The 18,101-nt window shown below is 48.9% G+C and overlaps 10 protein-coding genes across 10 annotated transcripts; 7 read left to right on the forward strand and 3 right to left on the reverse strand.

Annotated features, from left to right (window-relative positions):
- Window positions 1-995: 995 nt before the first annotated feature.
- On the reverse strand, window positions 996-2,332 carry K460DRAFT_413421 (pre-rRNA-processing protein-like protein ipi1). The gene is made up of 3 exons (XM_040937604.1): window positions 2,185-2,332; window positions 2,060-2,132; window positions 996-2,009 (listed from the first exon to the last, which is right to left on the reverse strand). The coding sequence occupies exons 1-3, from the start codon at window positions 2,233-2,235 to the stop codon at window positions 1,114-1,116; spliced, it is 1,020 nt and encodes a 339-aa protein (XP_040794495.1). The 5' UTR covers window positions 2,236-2,332; the 3' UTR covers window positions 996-1,113.
- A 200-nt stretch (window positions 2,333-2,532) lies between these two features.
- On the forward strand, window positions 2,533-3,039 carry K460DRAFT_373825 (uncharacterized protein; the record flags this gene model as incomplete). Its single annotated transcript, XM_040934613.1, has 3 exons — window positions 2,533-2,547; window positions 2,596-2,941; window positions 2,993-3,039. 3 exons carry the CDS (start codon window positions 2,533-2,535, stop codon window positions 3,037-3,039), a joined length of 408 nt encoding a protein of 135 aa, XP_040794496.1.
- A 1,282-nt stretch (window positions 3,040-4,321) lies between these two features.
- On the forward strand, window positions 4,322-5,320 carry K460DRAFT_383214 (AhpC/TSA family protein-like protein). Its single transcript, XM_040935438.1, has 5 exons — window positions 4,322-4,472; window positions 4,560-4,666; window positions 4,725-4,888; window positions 4,943-5,089; window positions 5,144-5,320. Exons 1-5 carry the CDS (start codon window positions 4,423-4,425, stop codon window positions 5,177-5,179), a joined length of 504 nt encoding a protein of 167 aa, XP_040794497.1. The 5' UTR covers window positions 4,322-4,422; the 3' UTR covers window positions 5,180-5,320.
- Window positions 5,321-5,327: 7 nt separating this feature from the next.
- Window positions 5,328-6,441, reverse strand: K460DRAFT_413424 (actin-related protein 2/3 complex subunit 4; the record flags this gene model as incomplete). Its single annotated transcript, XM_040937605.1, has 4 exons — window positions 5,328-5,602; window positions 5,656-5,700; window positions 5,749-6,201; window positions 6,433-6,441. 4 exons carry the CDS (start codon window positions 6,439-6,441, stop codon window positions 5,594-5,596), a joined length of 516 nt encoding a protein of 171 aa, XP_040794498.1. The 3' UTR covers window positions 5,328-5,593.
- A 5-nt stretch (window positions 6,442-6,446) lies between these two features.
- Window positions 6,447-8,787, forward strand: K460DRAFT_299505 (ubiquitin C-terminal hydrolase-like protein). The gene is made up of 4 exons (XM_040929800.1): window positions 6,447-6,552; window positions 6,610-7,021; window positions 7,073-8,313; window positions 8,366-8,787. The coding sequence occupies exons 1-4, from the start codon at window positions 6,537-6,539 to the stop codon at window positions 8,449-8,451; spliced, it is 1,755 nt and encodes a 584-aa protein (XP_040794499.1). The 5' UTR covers window positions 6,447-6,536; the 3' UTR covers window positions 8,452-8,787.
- Window positions 8,788-8,855: 68 nt separating this feature from the next.
- Window positions 8,856-11,728, forward strand: K460DRAFT_392110 (uncharacterized protein; the record flags this gene model as incomplete). The annotated part of the gene is made up of 6 exons (XM_040935864.1): window positions 8,856-8,874; window positions 8,931-8,967; window positions 9,021-9,161; window positions 9,216-9,350; window positions 9,406-9,883; window positions 10,134-11,728. The coding sequence occupies 6 exons, from the start codon at window positions 8,856-8,858 to the stop codon at window positions 11,571-11,573; spliced, it is 2,250 nt and encodes a 749-aa protein (XP_040794500.1). The 3' UTR covers window positions 11,574-11,728.
- Window positions 11,729-12,114: 386 nt separating this feature from the next.
- On the forward strand, window positions 12,115-13,016 carry K460DRAFT_413427 (uncharacterized protein; the record flags this gene model as incomplete). The annotated part of the gene is made up of 1 exon (XM_040937606.1): window positions 12,115-13,016. The coding sequence occupies exon 1, from the start codon at window positions 12,159-12,161 to the stop codon at window positions 13,014-13,016; it is 858 nt and encodes a 285-aa protein (XP_040794501.1). The 5' UTR covers window positions 12,115-12,158.
- Window positions 13,017-13,550: 534 nt separating this feature from the next.
- On the forward strand, window positions 13,551-14,616 carry K460DRAFT_383217 (uncharacterized protein). The gene is made up of 2 exons (XM_040935439.1): window positions 13,551-13,823; window positions 13,882-14,616. The coding sequence occupies exons 1-2, from the start codon at window positions 13,728-13,730 to the stop codon at window positions 14,371-14,373; spliced, it is 588 nt and encodes a 195-aa protein (XP_040794502.1). The 5' UTR covers window positions 13,551-13,727; the 3' UTR covers window positions 14,374-14,616.
- Window positions 14,617-14,770: 154 nt separating this feature from the next.
- K460DRAFT_362712 (uncharacterized protein) lies at window positions 14,771-16,309 on the forward strand. Its single transcript, XM_040932692.1, has one exon. It carries the CDS (start codon window positions 14,942-14,944, stop codon window positions 16,043-16,045), a length of 1,104 nt encoding a protein of 367 aa, XP_040794503.1. The 5' UTR covers window positions 14,771-14,941; the 3' UTR covers window positions 16,046-16,309.
- On the reverse strand, window positions 16,187-17,623 carry K460DRAFT_373832 (uncharacterized protein; the record flags this gene model as incomplete). The annotated part of the gene is made up of 4 exons (XM_040934614.1): window positions 16,187-16,815; window positions 16,864-16,984; window positions 17,031-17,472; window positions 17,550-17,623. 4 exons carry the CDS (start codon window positions 17,621-17,623, stop codon window positions 16,187-16,189), a joined length of 1,266 nt encoding a protein of 421 aa, XP_040794504.1.
- Window positions 17,624-18,101: the final 478 nt, after the last annotated feature.

Raw genomic sequence — 18,101 nt, forward strand, 5'->3', positions numbered from 1 at the left:
AAATAATAAGTACTAATAACTTTTTCTTTAGTATGCTTGTTAAAGTGCTTTAACTACTTAAAAGTAAACTTATTTATTATTTAGCTATTTTTAGAAACTATAATAATTTAATTATAAGGCAGGCTATTTTTTTTATACTAGGCTAAAAGGTAGTTCTTGCCTACAAAAATAATAAAAAGTAAAATAGCCTACTTTATTATATTAATACTTTAGATTACTGTTACCTACTTTTAATTACCCTGCTGTACTATTTTTAGCTATCCTTAATAGTTAGCACTTAAAACAATAGTTTTATATAATATCTAGCTTATTATAAAGCCTGTTTTATTAAAATTATATATATTTTTATTTTAAATACTATACTTAGCTTTTATATTTTTTATAAGTTAGAACTAGCTTTGTATAAGCTTAGGATCTTTATATAAAGCTCTTTAGTAGTTATACTTTTAAAAAGTCCTAGTACTAAGCTATAAATATTATTTAATAAATATACTAGCCTAGTTTTTACTAATAGGTAGTTGCCTACGTTTAGCTAGTAAAGTATTAGCTATATTATTTATAGCAGCTAGTTAGGGCAGAAATCCTTAGTTCTTAAAGTAGAGTATATACTAGGCAATTACTTTTTCTTTTATTAAAAAGAGCTTTATTTTATTAGGCCTAGTATTGTATTATAAAGGCTTTCTTTTTAGTTAATTACTAAGTATTGTTTAAGAAACGCTATAGATTTGTATAGCTTTTTATTAAAAAAAATTCGCGTTGCGTTTTAAAGCTTAAACTATAAACTATATTTAGTTTTTTTTTTAAAAAAATTATATATTATTGTATTAAGGCATCGCGTTTAATAGTAGAAAACTACTAATTTTAGTAGGGTCTTGGCATTGTAACTGACTTAACTAGGCGACTAACTCGCCTGTGTGATACGTTAGCAGAAATTACTAAGGTCTTAGTGTATATAGATGATATTAGGAAGACATTAAGCAACATAAGCCAATTTTCCTCTTTTGTGCATTTGTTGGCTCTGCACTCAAAAGCACAACTCTACAGACTAGCGATAGCTCAACCAGCGCGTAGGCGCTGATTACGTATTTTGCATTTGTTGGAATATGCTCCTAATTAGGGCGCGAATTCTTCTCGATAGAAATCCGCCATGCCTTCCTTAACAACCTTTCGAAGTTGTGCAGCCGCACGTCCTAGCTCTCCACCGCCCTTAGTCGCTTGCTCCAAACCTACAACCACTGCTGCTTCTGCTCGATCATGAAACACCCTTTGCCGGTCCTCCCGATCTTCATACATTTCTGCTTCTTCGTCCCTTGTAGCACCGAAGAGGTTTAGATGCGCATAGGCGTTGGAGCGTTCTGACAATACATGGTGTTCCGTCTGCCAAAGCGGGAAATTGCTGTCGCTCCCGGCCATAGGAGCGACTGCTTTTGCATGGAAAAGCCCAGTCCGAAGAAACGAAGTCAATGCGTTCATCTGTTTGACTTGAATCTTTGAGTCCGCTTTGCCGTAAGACTTGGCGGTTGACCATTTGCTACTTGCCTCACTCTGCCAACCAAGCAGGCTAAGGAAGCATTTCAACATCTTTACCCAGCCTCCGGCGCAACTGACAACCTCATCGCCAGCAACTCCAAGCAGCCATTCGAGCACCTCGAGACCAAATACCCGGATTTCGGCTGCGAGATGGGTCATGGCAGCCCTCGTATGGAGTAGCAACTGATCTGCATAGCTCGCGACATCGACCTGAGGTAGGCTTTGCAGGAGCTTGAGCAGCTGTTGACGGACATTATTTGTTCCGTCAAGAACAAGCCGTTGCACCGCAGGGATAATAACAGATGCGGGTTGTGGCAATGGAGTGTGAGGGGGATTGCTAGTGAGTGCCGAAGTCAAGAAGGCCAGAGACTCTTTCCGTTGAGTATCCGATTTGTGGTTCAGCAGACCCAGATGATGCGCGCATTGTGCTTCTAATGTTGGAGCATTTGTAGAAAGAGCTTGCTGCTTCAAAGAAATTGCTGTGAGATATATAAGTCACTAAGCCATTCAGGTAATTCGAGTGACCTACATTTGGCACGAAAACTGGTACTTGTGCTATTGGCAGCCTTCGGCCTAGCTTTCCCGACCTTTAACTTTGGTTTCTAGATTATGTCAGTTCGAGGATTCGCTGAAAGATGATGATTGGTGCCCTACCTGGAAATCTTTCTTCTTATTCTCCTTCTTCTTCTTGGAACTTGCGGTCATGTTGTTCTTCAGCCGCAATCAAGATATTCGTTACGATGACTCTGACAATCTACAGTGGTCGTCCAAAGCATGAATGCTAGTATACCGGCTACATGAGATATCGAAAGCTGAATTAGTTTCATCGTCGGCAGGAAAATTGAAGATCCGCAACGGGCGCTATGACCAGGAGGAGCTTAGCTTAGCTCGAACCTCGGGCAGGGACCAGCCTCGGTCGCGCCCGCCGATGTCGTCAACAATCAGTGTAACCAGCCTGCAGTTTCCAGATACATTTAGTTTCCATTCTTTACGTCGAATACTATGGCTCAAAATGCTGTAAGCAATCTGTTCAATTCTTGATTCTCAGGAGCTAACACAAACCAGTCAGACGAGACGCTTTCACTCCTCAGTCGACTGAGCCAGAAACCTGGTGTGCAAAGTACTCTCATACTGTCGCGCGAAAATGGCACGATAATACGCACGTCTGGCCTCATCTCGAAGAGCTCTTCAGCGAACCCGAACAGCACCCTACCTGCCCCGAACGATTCCGCAGCCGACAGCTATTCGAACGGTAGAAAGGAGAGCGGTATACATAGTGCAGAAGATGTAGCGAGCGCGGTCTGGTCTTTTTTGACCGCCGCGGGATCGCTTGTGGATGATTTGGACAAGGAGGATGAGGTTAGACTCTTGCGGTTACGGACAAAGAAGAATGAATTGGTGATAGTACCAGGTACGGACAAGAATTTACGCCACCCTTAAGCTATTGCTGACTGAAGGCTAGACTCCAGGTTTATCCTCGTAGCGATACACGACACGCCGCCGGCATAGGGCATCCATCAGACATCCGGGTTCCACGTGGCATACTCCCTCTCCTGCGCGATGATACCCCATCTGCAAGATCAAGCAATATAGTTCACAGTCCCCAATGAGCCTCGCTGATTTCGGCTTTGTTTACGTCGATGCTATCCTTCAATCAGCGGTCTATACAAAAGTCAATGATCGTGCTCCGACCGGAAATCTTTTGGACAGCTGAACATCACCAAGCCCTCATTTCGGACACTGTCATCATCTAAGTGCTCAAGGACTCACCTGCTTCATTAATCTCGACATCATCCCCGCTCATCTGATGCTTCCGCGTCCTCGCGCCCTCAGCGAACGTCCAGTCCTCGAGGCCGCAGCACCGCTTTTACTTCATGCCATCATGGTTTTCGCGGAAGGCGAACAATTCCTCCCGCAGACGGCAGTTCCGCTCCTTCTCCCATATTTTGGCGAGTTCCTCGATCGCGACAGTCTCAATAGTAAAGGGGGATCAGTTTCGTCAGATGCTGTCGGTGTATAACTTTCGGGTTTCTACTGAGGTCAGATTGACTCAAATAACTTGAAGCTGAAATACTCGCTGAGTGTCCCAAAAGTCTTGCGCTTTCTTGACTTTACTATTAGCCGAATGCTCTGTAAATGGCGGGGCAAGAGACATGTTCATAATTTAGAGTTGATAAGAAAGCGACTGAGATGAGCGGAGGTTGTGAAAGACTGCTTTGAGAACATTAGGCCTTATGCTATCACAGCTACCTAAGCTACGTAGCCAATGGAAACATGAAGTTACGCCGTACGTCATATCAAAGTCTATCACCATTCATATAGCTTTTAACAAGTATACCTACGTTTTCTCTGTCGGCCCGTCTTTATGCCATCTTCGGCACTTCAGCATGTTGCGGCATCCAGCATGAGACCGAAGTGAATGTACTGCTGCCGAACGCTTACTGGTATCACTCAATACCGCTGCACGCACGAGTTTCATTAAAACATCAGAACGACCATACAGATTTGCGACTGTGAGTAACCTGAGGAAATCTGCGGCAGTCGAGCATTACCTCTCTGCGGCACGTTTTGGTAACACATCTGCGGTATTGCATACTGTTGTTATTACAAAGAGTGGCACTAACCGAACACAAGGCAAGCAGCAACGCAGTGTATGATGATAGGACAATGGTATTTGTCACTTACCCCCGTCACTTCATTTATTACTCCTGTAAGTAGCCGTACCTGGATAGCGTCATCGGCCCCACTATGATCGAGAGCTTGTAGCTTGGAGAGCAGCATTTACCCCTCCAAAACATCTGAGGCAGTACAACAACACTACATCTACGACCTTTTACATTGCACAATTTACATTTTCACATCTAAACATCAGCCATATACCAATTGATCAGTATGGCACCTCTTAAAGTTGGCGACTCCCTACCCGAGGGCGTGAAGTTCGAGTAAGTCTGCCCGCGTCGAGCTCACCACCGAGGAAGAGCTCGGAATTGCACCCATGTTTAGACAGAAACTGATTAGAAACGTTATAGATGGGCGCCCATCACAGATGCTGATCCCACCGCCTGCGGTCTGCCCCAAGAGTACGATGCCTCCAAGGAATGGGCGAACAAGAAGGTCGTCCTGTTCAGCGTTCCAGGTGCGTGTCTTATCCGCCACATTCCGAACATAACAAAAGCTAAATGCTGTGTATGTAGGTGCCTTCACACCTGGCTGCCAAGCGCGCCATCTGCCTCCTTATATAGAGAACGTCGACAAGTTTCGCCAGAAGGGTGTAGATATTATTGCGACGATTGCATCGAACGATGCTTGGGTCATGAATGCCTGGGGCAAGGTCAATGGTGTCAAGGGGGATGATATCGTAAGCGGTTCAATCTGTGTAGCTGAGAGGGTGATGGTAGCTGACGAGATATAGCTATTCCTTAGCGACACGAAGACTTTCTTCTCCAAGCAGCATGGCTGGCCTGCAGGTATGGGAGATCGCAATGGTCGCTGGGCTATGATCTTCGACCATGGTAAGGTTACCTACGCCGAGAACGAGAAGAGCGCCGGCGAGGTTACGGTATGTGCTCCTAGGAAGGCAAATATGCGAAATAAGAAACTGACATCGTGCTAGGTCTCCGGTGCCGAGGCCACGCTTGCTAAATTGTAAGCGAATAGAACTTACGGCATCTCTCTCCGGAGTACTTGAAACAGAGAGCGTGCTATCAACTTCATAGATGGCTAGACTGCTACCTCTTAGAAGAGGGCAATAGACATGACCCAAAATGAAATCAAAAGATGAAGAAGCGTTCTGTGATATGTGTGATGCTTCAAGTTCTCGATGTGACTGATCGCGGGTATTAGGAGTGACAATCGGACTTTGTTTGAAGAATTGTGGTTGTCATTTCAGTGCTGGCTGCGTGCTCGGCTTTTACTTGCAAGCCTTTCTCGTGAGTGCTTGCTTCTACCCTATCATTGTCCGAGTCCGTCAAGTCTAACAATTCAATATCCATTACGGGCGGTTGTTCCTACGTTTGACCCCATTTTGGCACTGATATGTACAATCATCGCTCTGTAGTAACGCTCAATCGAACTATTTTTCTGTCAGTGATTATTTCAATTCGCGTGTATACTGGCTGAACGTACCGGAGTAAGGAACGACTCCGCCACAAAACGCGCTCTTGCGTTCAACTATATATGTCAGCCATGGTCACAAGAGGTACATGTCGGTTGCCCTACGAAAAGCTTCATCTCTGAGATCTCTTTGTCCACCTCCTCCATGAACTGGATTATAAAATCGACCAGCTTATGCTTCAACATCTCCTCCGTGTGGAAGTTGGTGATGAGGAAGGAAATATCGTAGCCCTTGACCGGTTTCCTCCGCATGATGTAGAAAGACTCGGCTCTCTGTGTCAAGAATCGCGTGAACTTGTGGACCAGGATATGTTCAATCTCATCCGCCTGTTTGATCTTGATGCTTATCCGCACGCTGTTGATACTTGGCTCGATGTATACCCTCTCACTCTCGTTTCTCGACACGGTGAGCGGGTTGAGGATGACTTCCGGGGAGCTCGCGGCTTCGATTTCGGGGACATTGTGTCTCTCGGAGGCCTGAGAAGCGAAGTTGGACAGGGAGAGGGCGGCAGTGAGCGACGAGCGCACGCATTGGAGGTACGGGCGAAGTGATTGGGACTGTGGGCGTCAGTGTTAGGCTCCTTCATTTGTCTCGGAAAGCATGGGAAGATGTACCATGGTGGGTGAAGCTCGAGATTAGCCCAAGTCTCGAGTAGAAGCTGCAGTCGGAAGGGAATGGGCTACGACATGCCACTATGGAGGCTGGCGGTGCCTGGTGCAAGTGGGGTGGACTGGGGTCCACGGCGGTGCTTAGGCTTGGCGCGCGTTCCTCTTGCTTCGGCCGTTTACCATCAACATTTGCCCCGCGAGCCTCTAAAGACACATTCGCCGCCGCTCCACGAACCTTTCAGCACACTCTCTCTTGTCCAAGATTAGGCGTTCTAGCGGAAACCATGGCCTCTATACCAGGTATGCAGCTGTCACTCCCACTTATTCCTGCGCCACTGCTAACTCCGCTGTTTGAAGTGATTGTAAAGCACCAGGGCAAGAAGCACGAGGTCGAAGTCGACACCACCTCCAACGGCGAGACATTCAAGTACCAGCTCTTCTCCATTACCGGCGTCGAGCCCGAGCGCCAAAAGATCCTCGTCAAGGGTGGTCAGCTTAAAGATGACGCCGACATGTCGAAGCTAGGCCTCAAAGCCAACCAGACGATCATGATGATGGGCACGCCCTCTGGAGATGGCAATGTCATCGAGAAGCCCAAGGAGAAGATCAAGTTCTTGGAAGACATGGATGAGGCCGAAGCCGCGCAGTTGGAAGGTGCTACGCCTGCTGGCCTACAGAATCTAGGCAACACCTGTTACATGAACTCTACGCTGCAGACTTTAAGGTCTATTCCCGAGCTACAGGAGGAGCTTCTGCGGTACTCTGCTAGGTATGGACTATGCTTACTATATCTACGCACCTGGAAACTAACTGCTTGTAGCAACGACGCTGGATCATCTAGCTCCGCACGACAGCTTAGCCAGCTTGGGCTCGGTGGCCTCGGTGCATCTACCGATCTTACTGGATCCCTTCGCGATCTCTTCAAACAGATGTCAGAGACTCAGCAAGGCTTTCCTCCTCTGATGTTCCTGAACGCCCTTCGAACCGCATTTCCCCAATTCGCGCAGAAGTCGAAGGACGGACATGGCTATGCACAGCAAGATGCGGAGGAGGCCTGGTCGCAGATTGTCTCGCAGCTCCGACAGAAGCTGAAAACCAAGGACAGCGAGACACAGTCGGACGCGGATAAGCAGAAGGAGCTTTCATGGATCGACAAGTATATGGCCGGCAAATTCGAATCGGTCATGGAATGTGACGAGCCCGCGGCGAAGGAAGGCGGCGAGGAGTCAGTGCACAGTGAGGATCTCTTCTTCAAGCTCAACTGCCATATCAACGTAGAGACGAACCACTTGCGAGACGGACTCGCTGCGGGGTTAAAGGAACAGATTGAGAAGCGATCAGAGGTTCTAGGCCGCAATGCACTGTATACGAAAACTTCGCGCATCGCCCGCCTGCCAAAGCACCTACCAGTACACTTCGTGCGCTTCGACTGGCGACGAGACACCAACAAGAAGGCGAAGATCATGCGCAAGGTCACATTTCCTGAGGAATTGGACGCACTAGAGTTTTGTACCGATGAGCTTCGGAAGCAGCTTGTTCCCATCCGCGACAAGATTCGCGATGTTCGAAAGGAAGAGCAGGATGATGAGCGAGCTCGTAAGAGGCAGAAGCGCATGAAGGCTGGCGAGGAGAACGATGTCGAATCTAGTAGCAAGGAGCCCTTGCAGAAGAAGAAGGATGCCGAAAAGAAGAAAGAGGATGCAAAAAAGCCAGTTGAAGATACAAAGATGGAGGACGTTGAGTATAAGACAGACGCTCAGCGTGACGCCGAACGTGCCGCATCCATTCTTGTTGCCAAGAAGGAGCTTCTTGCGTTGGTGGATTCAAAGCTCGCCGCGGACGAAGGGGCCAACCAGACCGGGCTCTATGAGTTAAGAGGTGTCATTACGCATCAGGGCGCCAGTGCTGATAGTGGACATTACACCTCCTTCGTCAAGAAGCAGGGCCCCAAGGACCCGGTCACTGGTAAGCGGAAAGAGGAGGACGGAAAGTGGTGGTGGTTCAACGATGAGAAGGTCTCTGAGGTCGATGCTGAGAGAATTCAGACCTTGTCCGGTGGCGGTGAGTACTCCCTTCCTTACATCTTGTTCACGCAACTGCTGACTTCTTGCAGGACAAAGTCATTCGGCCTTGATCCTCCTGTACCGCGCAGTTCCGCTGCCCACCATTGACGAGGATGTTCAGATGAGCGAAGCATAAACTACTCGGAGAGGATGACACACTTTCTGCACACATCTAGATTCCTCGCCACTCAGAGCAGTAGCATTGGTGATGCATGGCATTGGCGTTGCATAAGAGGCTATGGACATGGTAGTATGATCAAAAGCGTATAATGATATGACGAATTCAAGAGCCTGCAATAGAAGAAACGGTCTGCATCTCGTCCAAGCGTGCATGTTTCCTTGTTCATCATCACATCACCACGCGTCGTAGGAACGCGTCGAACTTCGCTGCCAAGCCTCATGACTGCTCCTGTCCCTCAGCTACACTCGTACCTTTCCACCACCCCTTCGTCTCTCATTTTCTCTGTACGCTGCATGGGTAGTATTTCTGTTGTACTATAACACTCGTTCTAGCTTTCGTTTCATGTCTCACATATCGCCATGTTCTACAGTCACGAAGGTATGCTTCATTGACCTGCAAACCTCAATCAGCGACACCTGGGCTAACATCTACAGTCCTGACATCGCGCGAGTATGGCGTGGCAACTGTCTGGTTAGTTTGGGTGGTGCCCAGTTACTCCCTCTTGAAGCTGACGCCACTGACAGGCTTGTCGCGACACTCGGCTCGAATTCCAGCTTGAAGCGATTCAACCGCAAGCAAATCCTCGACGTCGATGTAGCAAAAGCATGTCAAACCATTGCAAATCCGGTAGCGCCTATGGCTCTGCGTCTACAGAGCAACTTGTTGTAAGTCGCGCCACTAGCTTCGAATAATGCAACGCGGTACTAACATGTGCGTAGGTACGGGGTATCGCGTGTATACATGCAGCAATGCGGATATGTGCTTTCAGACGCACAAACTGCGCACAACACTATGCGGATGATGCTGCGGACGGTGAAGGATACCGCGCTCGACTGGAATGCTGGCCAAGCTAGGTGAGCGCCCGTACCATCACTGCTCCCGATGCGAATCGCTCACTGACGTTCACAGGCCTGGGCTGCTCGTCCTCCCAGATGACCCTTCTTTCCTCCCCGAGTTCGCTCTCCCTCTTCCAGAGCTTCTCGCGGATCTCGACCTTGGCTTTAGCCTCGACATCACACACGATGATGAATCCCAATCCCTCACCCCCTTCGGCTCTCAACAGCCCCAGTGCTCCTATCCCAGCGAAATCGGCGGCCTAATCCTGCCGACTTCTTCTCCTGGCATGCCCGGAGAGTTCAGACTTGAGGGCGACAATGGGCCAGGTAGTATTGACCGCCCTAGCGGCATGTTCGATGCTGGCAATATGCTGGAAATGCTAGAGCCGGACTTCATGTTTGGCGACGATGGTGATCTCATTGATTTGACGGCGGGAAATGCGATCGTAGTGACGCCTGGTGTCCCAGGAGGGTCGACGATGCACAGCGATGCTGGAGCTAGTGCGAGGGTGAGAAGAGAGCATGAAGAGGGACGCGGAGCTGACGCACAGGTGAGTTTTACTGCGATCTCTCACGTCTTTTCGCACCGCGTTGCCACGTCTTTGTCTCACGCCTCACCTGATTTGCCTCACTTGACTGTCGGTCATGGCCTCACATGCAATCTTACTCTGGCCACAAAAACCACACAGCATACCGGTCACCGTCACAAGAATGCTCTTTTATTCTTGTCTTTACCCTTTTCTTTCTCTTATCTTTTATCATTCCTATGAGCGTCTATATCTGACATTGATTCTTAACTAGCTCCCTGGCCATCACATGGATATCGATCTTCCAATCTACGCAGACGAACTCCCGGAGTTCGAGGCTTTCTCATCAGCCCCCAACCAACAGAGCAACGAGCAAGTTGAATTGCTCGGGTCGTCTTCCACAGCCTCTGCGCCTATGCGTCGAAAGCGTCGAACTGCACGTGTTCTACCCACCGATGCAACTATAGAATTTCGCAACAAGGACCTGGCAGACTGGAACGCGAACTATCTGCAGAACATGAAAGCCGCAGCTAGAGTAAAAATCAAAGCTTTCGCTGATAAGCAGGCAAAGAAGAATGCCGAGTACTTTGTCTGGGGCAGTGGCATCGGAAGCATTGCAGGTCGATTCTTGGGCGCCAAAGGGCCAAATCCCTTCGATATGTTCATTGGCGACAATCTCTTCGAGCTACTCACGGGCATGAGCCGCAAGAAGGTCACGGGATTGAAGCACGATCGCGACAGTGGCATCGACGATGCTACACAACAGGAGTCCCGTCGCGTACGCCAGAAGACTGGTGGGTCTGAAGAGCAGATCGGTCGTGGACCGGAGGATGATGATCTCTTCATGGCTGGTGGTGACGAAGTCGAGCTGCCTCGCGAGGCTGTGAGTGCCCTCGATGATCAGCAGCTCCTATCTGCCATGCCCTGGAACATCAGCGCCTCCATTCGCGGTTCTTCGGTGGTTCCTCGCAGTGGACATGTCGGTATGATAAGTTCGGTCGATCAAGGCAAACGTGGAAGCCGGATGGTCTCCGCGTCTCCTTTACTTGGCCGTGGCCAACCTGGTGGGCTCGTAGATTTAAGGGGTCTGGAGAGCGACAATGACTTCGCGTATGGTGGAGATGAGTTCGCGCTTTCAGGACCCAGTTCAGATCTTCTCGAGCGAGCAACTCCTCCGCATGCAGCACGCGTGCGCGTCGCCTTATCTGCGGAAGGCGAGAACTTCCTTACCTTTGTCACTGAAGCCATCACTGAGAAACGTAACCGTATCCAAGCCGCCTTAGAGCCCATGTCCGACCTCCTACAGACTGAGGCTGCTGCTGACACCGACGGGATCACTCTCGAAGATCTTCTTCCTCCTCATGAGAACACCAAGATAGTCGCGTGCCAGGGGCTGATGATGGTGCTTGATCTCGGCACCAAGGGTATGCTCGATGTTCAGCAGCCCAAGGCTCTAGGCGAGATCATCCTCAAGCTCACTGAGAAGGCGAAGGCGATGCAAATCGTTGAGATCAGTGACGGCCCTGAGTCCGAGTCTGAGGAGGACTCTGATGAAGATGTGGCGGATGTGGAAGAGGAAGAGGAAAACGATGTCCAAGAAGAAGAGATCCAGGATAGGGCAGATATTGGAGAAGAGGGCCACTTCCAGGAGAAATTCGCTGCAGGTACAGCTGCCTACGAGGCAGACGATCACGACTCCCTTTACGATGATTGAGCGATCTACGACATCTTATGACAGCATGCAGTCTCACTCTGCCAGAATTTCTTACATTTGTTTTTCGATCTACGAGACGGTGTTCGAAACATCATGATTCATTGAGAGGAGCCCGCATTCACCAAGCCGCATATATCTGCCCCAACTAGTCGGTGCTGCTTCATCTAGCTTGTTTTTCTCTGTTTTTCAATCCCTTTAGATGTCGATCTCATACGTAGGGTCGCGGTTTCGGCCTGATGAGTAGGGAGGACTCATCAGAATGCACATCTTCGCCATTATATAGTCATGCACCAGTCCACATGCAAAATCTATACACCTTCAACTAAATCCAATTTCTAGACGTGATTTCCAGCTTTGACTTCAACTTCCTGCGTTCGAAATTCAGGACATACCACATACCACATACGGCACTCAGCTCACCACCCAACTCACCAGTTTCACATATTTGTGACTGGAATCACTTTCACCAGTGAATCTTGCCAAGAGTTATGGTGTACTAAGACAGCTTTTTTCATATCCATCTCTTTTTTAGAACTTGTCTGCAGCGCTTCCCTTCCTCTCCGCCGGCATCGGCCACACATTGTCATGGCCCTCAACGTTACGATCAGCCGGTCACCCCGTCTGTTGTATACCCGTCGCATGGCCGCATCACTGCACATGTCTATATTACCTACGACCCTCACCAATCTCCATAGCCTGAGATCACAGCACAATTTCGCATCACATCCGCAAGCTTCCCTTCTTGGCTCACGAGTAGGGAAGTACTGTTCGTTCCCAAACCCAGTCTCTAATGCCTTCAACATCTCCGCCCGCTCCCTTGGCTCGTACGCATACCACAAGAAATACCTAGAAACAGATGTACTCGAGGTAGAGCGCAAGTTTGTCCCAACAGAGGAGTCAATCAAGCACCTGCGCGCCAACAGCGGTTTACCTCCATTCGACCCCTTCGCATACATTGGCAGTGAGATCATTGCGGATATCTACTATGACACGGACCACGAAGGCGGTTACTTCATGGAGAAGGGTATCTATATGCGCAAGCGCAATGGCGTCTCGGAGGTCAAGATTCGACGCGCCGGGGGCGGCAAGGATACTGCTTTCACCGAAGTACATGATAGAGAAAATAAGGAGAAGATTCTGGAACAGATGCGCGATAATCCTGTGCGGGCTATTGCCCAGTGGAAGACGCAGAGGGAGCAATGGCGCGTGGAAGACTTCACTCTCGTGGTTGACACAACGCACTTTGGCGATGAAGACGATGAGGAATCGATGCACATTGTTGGCGAAGTGGAATGGTGCGGGGCTGTGGCAGAAGATGAAGAGCAGGAGATGTCCAAGACTATGGATAAGAAGATCAAGGCGTTTATGAAAACGTATCAGTGGGCTTTTCCAGCTGAAGAGGTGCCGATGAGTAAGCTGACAGCGTACTTTAAGCTTCGATAGCTTGAAGAGTGGTAGAGGGAGTATCTCCATGATTGTGTCTATATTCGGCTCAACCCTGGCTTTGGGCGGAATGATGATGAGCGGATGGCCTCTGCTGAAGCCTAAGCCGTTGGGAAGATGTTTGAACGGTAAATCGTTCTAGAAACCTAGAAATTAGCGTGCTTTTGCGCCCTGTCTCTGGTACCTTAGCTTGTCTTAAAACACTGTCTCACTTCCTTCCACAAGGTGTAGACGCCGTTCTAGGGGCTATGAAACACCTCAAGTCACAAAGTTAGGTTTTGATTGAGTATATATCCCCTCAGCGCCGAGTTGTCTAACCTACGGACATATGGAGATTCTCATAGCGGTAGCAGGGAGATAATCAAATAGAGGTATAAAAATTAATAGTAGCTTTAAACTCTTTCCGGTAGAAGTAGAGTGCGTCTGATAGTGAGAGATTAATGTAGCGATGCGCATTCAGTCGGCTATATGCCCAGGTGATGTCACGACGCTAAGATCCCAGACGCGAAACGCGCCCAGACGGACACTACGAAACGTTGCTGATACCGTTTCAACCACCTAGTGTGCTGGCCACACATATAGATCCTCTTACTTATACCCCTCCGGTCTTCGCTATTATTTTCTTGCCTTATAACACCCTTTGTGGAAACCCTTATACGCACGCAACTATTCACCAGCGCGTCCGGTTACACGGTCATTTTCAACAGCATCATGTCCTCGGCAATGATATCGCAGACGCTGCAAGGCGCAGTACTCAGTATAACATCGAATATCCTTGCGCAAGCAATATCATCATATCAAGACAGCGTGCGTATCACTACACAGTTCTCCACCACCTTCCCCGTAGCTAACGTGCCCTTCGCAGACGCCCTTCTCCCTCAACTTAACACCAGTCCTCAAATTCGCCTTCTTCAGCATCCTCAGCAACCCGCCTAACATCGTCTGGCAAAACTACCTTGAAGACCTCTTCCCCACAAGCATACCCTTGGCTCTCCCGCCAGTGTCTTCCTCTGAGAAACACGCCCCCAAACCCACCGTCCCCTCCAAAACGAGAACGAGCAAGACGAACATCTTCATAAAATTCCTACTCGACCAGACTTTTGGTGCTGTTGTTAATACGGTCATGTTGTTGGCCTACATGGGTTACTTGAATGCGTCGACATCACCGGATGTATGGGGACATGTTGCGAAAGAGTGCAGGGATAAGACGTGGCCGATGATGAAGGATGGATACAAGTTCTGGCCCCTGGTTAGTCTGATAAGTTTTTCATGGGTGCCGGTTGATAAGAGGGTTGTTTTTGGATGTGCAGTAGGAGTCATCTGGGGAATCTATCTGAGTTTGATGGTTGGTGCTTGACCGTATCGAGAAGATCTACAGATGAAGTCGAAAGTTAGGCAGAGCGAAGACAGCAGGCACAGCTCATGCGGGCCCATAGAGCGTTGAGATAGCCATGAAACCACATTCCCCTGATCATGTCTGCTCGCTTCTAAAACCTCACACTACGTTATTTCACCTTGCGCGCACGTCACGAGAACTAGTCTCAAGCCACATGACGTATAAACTGCAAATACTTCAACGTAACGGCAAGATATGTTCAACTTGACCCTTCTTGGGTTACCTCGTTACCACATCTCTCCTGTTACGATGCACAATTCGTTTAGGAATGTAGCTTTAACCGGCTTACCCTATTCGGCCAGATCCGTCATATAGACGAATCCTGACTCATCAGTGAACTACCTAGATAACACCATGACCACTCTCTATATTAAACCAAGAGTGTACAAAGTGGCTATTAAAAGTATTCGAAACAAGCTCCATGCTATCACAATCTCGAATGCCATCTTTTAACTGCATTTATCTCTCAGCTTAGACACCAACCCCATAGGTCACAGCCACCAAACTATATCATCGCAGCATCGTAACTATGCCATACTCACCCCAAGTCGGCAGCACAGTCGCTTCACTCGACACACCATCCATAATCGTCGACCTCGACCTTATGGAGTCTAACATCGCCAAACTCATGAACCAACTGCTCCCGACCGGAGTCAACATCCGCCCGCATATCAAGACGACCAAATCTGCGATTCTAGCTCAGAAACTCGTTGCAGCAGGCGCAAAAGGAGGATGTGTTGCCAAACTGAGCGAAGCGGAAGTAATGTGTGCGAAAGGCTTCGACGACGTGCTCATCACGTGTGAGATTGTGGGTGCGGCCAAAGTTCAGCGGCTCGTTGAGCTATTTCGGGAGTTTAAGCGTATCCGGATTGTGGTTGATAGCGAGGAGGGGGCTAGAGCTATTGATGAGGCGTTTGAGAAGAGTGGGCTTGAAGAACCAATCATGACGCTAATAGATCTGGACGTCGGCCTGCATAGGACGGGTGTACAGCCCGGCGAACCCGCGTTGAAACTTGCTCGATATGTCGCAAATCTCAAGCATCTGAACATCATTGGGTTGCAGGGCTATGAGGGCCATCTGCAGCACATTCACGGTTGGGATGAGCGAAAGAAGCGGTGTCTTGAATCAATGGCGACGCTCACTCAGACTGCCGAAGCGTTACGAAATGACGGGCATGATATAAAGGTGGTGACAACAGGCGGCACCGGCACGGCAGAATTCTGCGTCACAGTTCCTGGCGTAACTGAAGTCCAACCCGGCTCATTCCTCTTCATGGACACCGACTATCGCAACGCCATCGGGTCTCACTACTCAAACAGCCTCACCATTCTCTCTACCGTCATCAGCAAACAAGGTCCCAAAACAGTCACCATCGACGCCGGGCTGAAGTCTCTGACTACGGATAGTGGACTGGCGGAGTGCAAGACAAAGGGCTATGTGTATGGGGTGCTAGGAGACGAGCATGGGAGTCTAACGTGGGAGGATGAGCCGGCGTTGAATGTTGGAGATCGTGTTGAGATGATACAGAGTCATATTGACCCGACGATCAATCTGTTTGACGTGTATTATGCGCATCGAAACGGCATTGTTGAGGAGATCTGGCCGGTGGATGCGAGGGGGAAAGTCCAGTAGGGAATGGAATAGCGCAACACTCACACCAAACCGGGTGAGAGGATAGGAGACATATCTTATGGATAACCAACAATGCTAGCACAAATCCCGAAAGCAACCCTGATCTTCCATGCTCGCTCTTCTTACCTACTAAACATAGCTTTAATCAAAGTCAAGTAGATTCTCCTTGAGATCTTTGGGCGGGATATCCGCCAAAGGATCCTTTCCGCTATACGCTGCCGCTGCTCTATCAGCCCGGCTCATCTTCGTAATGTCGTACTTTTGCCCGCCTAATGAGGACCCTTGCCTCTGCTTATAGGCTTCGAACTTCGCATTCCATTGCCACGGGTCATTCTCCGAAGCTTTAGACGGCTCATCTCTCTTCCTCTTCGTATGCGGTGTCTCGCCCTCCTTGTCACTCGGAGCTTCATGCTCATTGCTTTCGTCTTCAGGAATATTCCCAAGAGTCTCCTCAATACCCTTGTCGTAGTTTGGCGCGTTTTCAAGTTGCTCCAGTCGATTTGCTGTGCCAAACAGCGCCTTATTTGGATCGAGCTCTCCTTTCTTGAAGAGCGCAACAGCCTCTTTGCGCCACGATACGCATTCACCTTCGATGCCATAGGCTGGTAGATCGTGCGAAACCTCAAGATAGTAAGCTATAACCAGAGGCAGGTCGAGGAACCTCGCATTGGGCTTCAACCCGCCCGCGCGGTCAATAGCGCTTAGGACTGTGAGGAGAGCGCAGCCTACAAGGCCGATGAGCTCGCAGGTTCTTTCCCCATCTTCGTTTGCTACGAGACCGTTAGATTGTGCGCTGAAATAGGCCCTCGGCAGCTTACAGATAAGTGCAGTAATGTGATCCGAAGTGTTCAGCCACAATCCCATAGCACTCATAACCGCCCACATTGCATCGAGCCTTGTCTCACTCTTCTGTCTAAATCCTTTGTCGAACTCAATCATCTTCCCATTATTAGCATTGACCCTGTCTCAAATAGACCCAACTCACCATATTCTCAACGATTTCCTGCATGCCCCACCCCATCCAGTCATTATACATGTTCATGCCAAACTCATCTGCATCACAATACTTTGCCTTCCTAGTCAATAAATCCTTCTTCAACCACGCATCCCACATGATGACCCATTTATGGTTCTTGTGTTCTGATGGCGGCGCTTTAAAGATGCCTGCTTCTGTTTCGGCGTCGAAACCCGGCTTGTAGAGTTTGTCAAAGAGGTCTTCCTCTTCGAGTCGTTCTGCTTTGCCGTCGGACCATGCACGCCAGTTTGCGCCATCTACATCGAAAAGAGGGCGGTGGAAACATATGTAGTCATATGCATTGGGGGTTTTGGCTTGCTCATTGGGAAGCTGGGTGATGTTAGCTTTTGCAAAAGGTGCTTTGCAGCGTTGCTTACGTCTGAGACACCGCGTCCCCCCTTCTTCTGTGCAGCTGGAGACGAGGGCTTGTTACCTGCGACATCACCAAGTGCTGAAAAATCATGCTCGTCTACTGTCGAAGATCCGGACCTGGATTCTTCATTGTCTGACTGGAGATATATACCTGAATCAGAGGCAATTTTCTGTCGTTTAGATGAAGACATATTGAGCTTGCGGGAAATTGATGTCTAATGCAACACTGGCTCTGCTTGTTTAAGGAGGTGACCGTCCGTGGAACGTCAGCAAGGTTTGGGTACGATATCAAAGCGTTCGTCATGTTTCAGCCAAAACGCGGATCGCCCGCGGATGCACGTGAAGTCAGGGGTTGGAGGTTGAGACGCGACTGTCAACGTTGGCGAAAAAATTAAATAAAATGTACTTGTCCGTAACTATCGCGCTACTTGAAGATTACCTTCAACTAACTATTCATGAAGCAAGCTTTCAGAGCCCTAGTAGTGATACAGTCTTGGTAGACCTCGAAGGCCTAGTAATTTGTCACGGTTAGATACGCATAAGAAGTACGCTGCCTAAGGGAAGCAGACTTCTCGGTGGCCCTGAGCCAACTGAATCTTGTAGTTACAACACAGACTGAAAAGGTATTCGGAAAATAAGGATTTTCAAAATTACACATATTATACCGAG

Source organism: Cucurbitaria berberidis (assembly GCF_010015615.1).
Source record: "Cucurbitaria berberidis CBS 394.84 unplaced genomic scaffold K460scaffold_1, whole genome shotgun sequence".
NCBI classification, from domain to species: domain Eukaryota; kingdom Fungi; phylum Ascomycota; class Dothideomycetes; order Pleosporales; family Cucurbitariaceae; genus Cucurbitaria; species Cucurbitaria berberidis.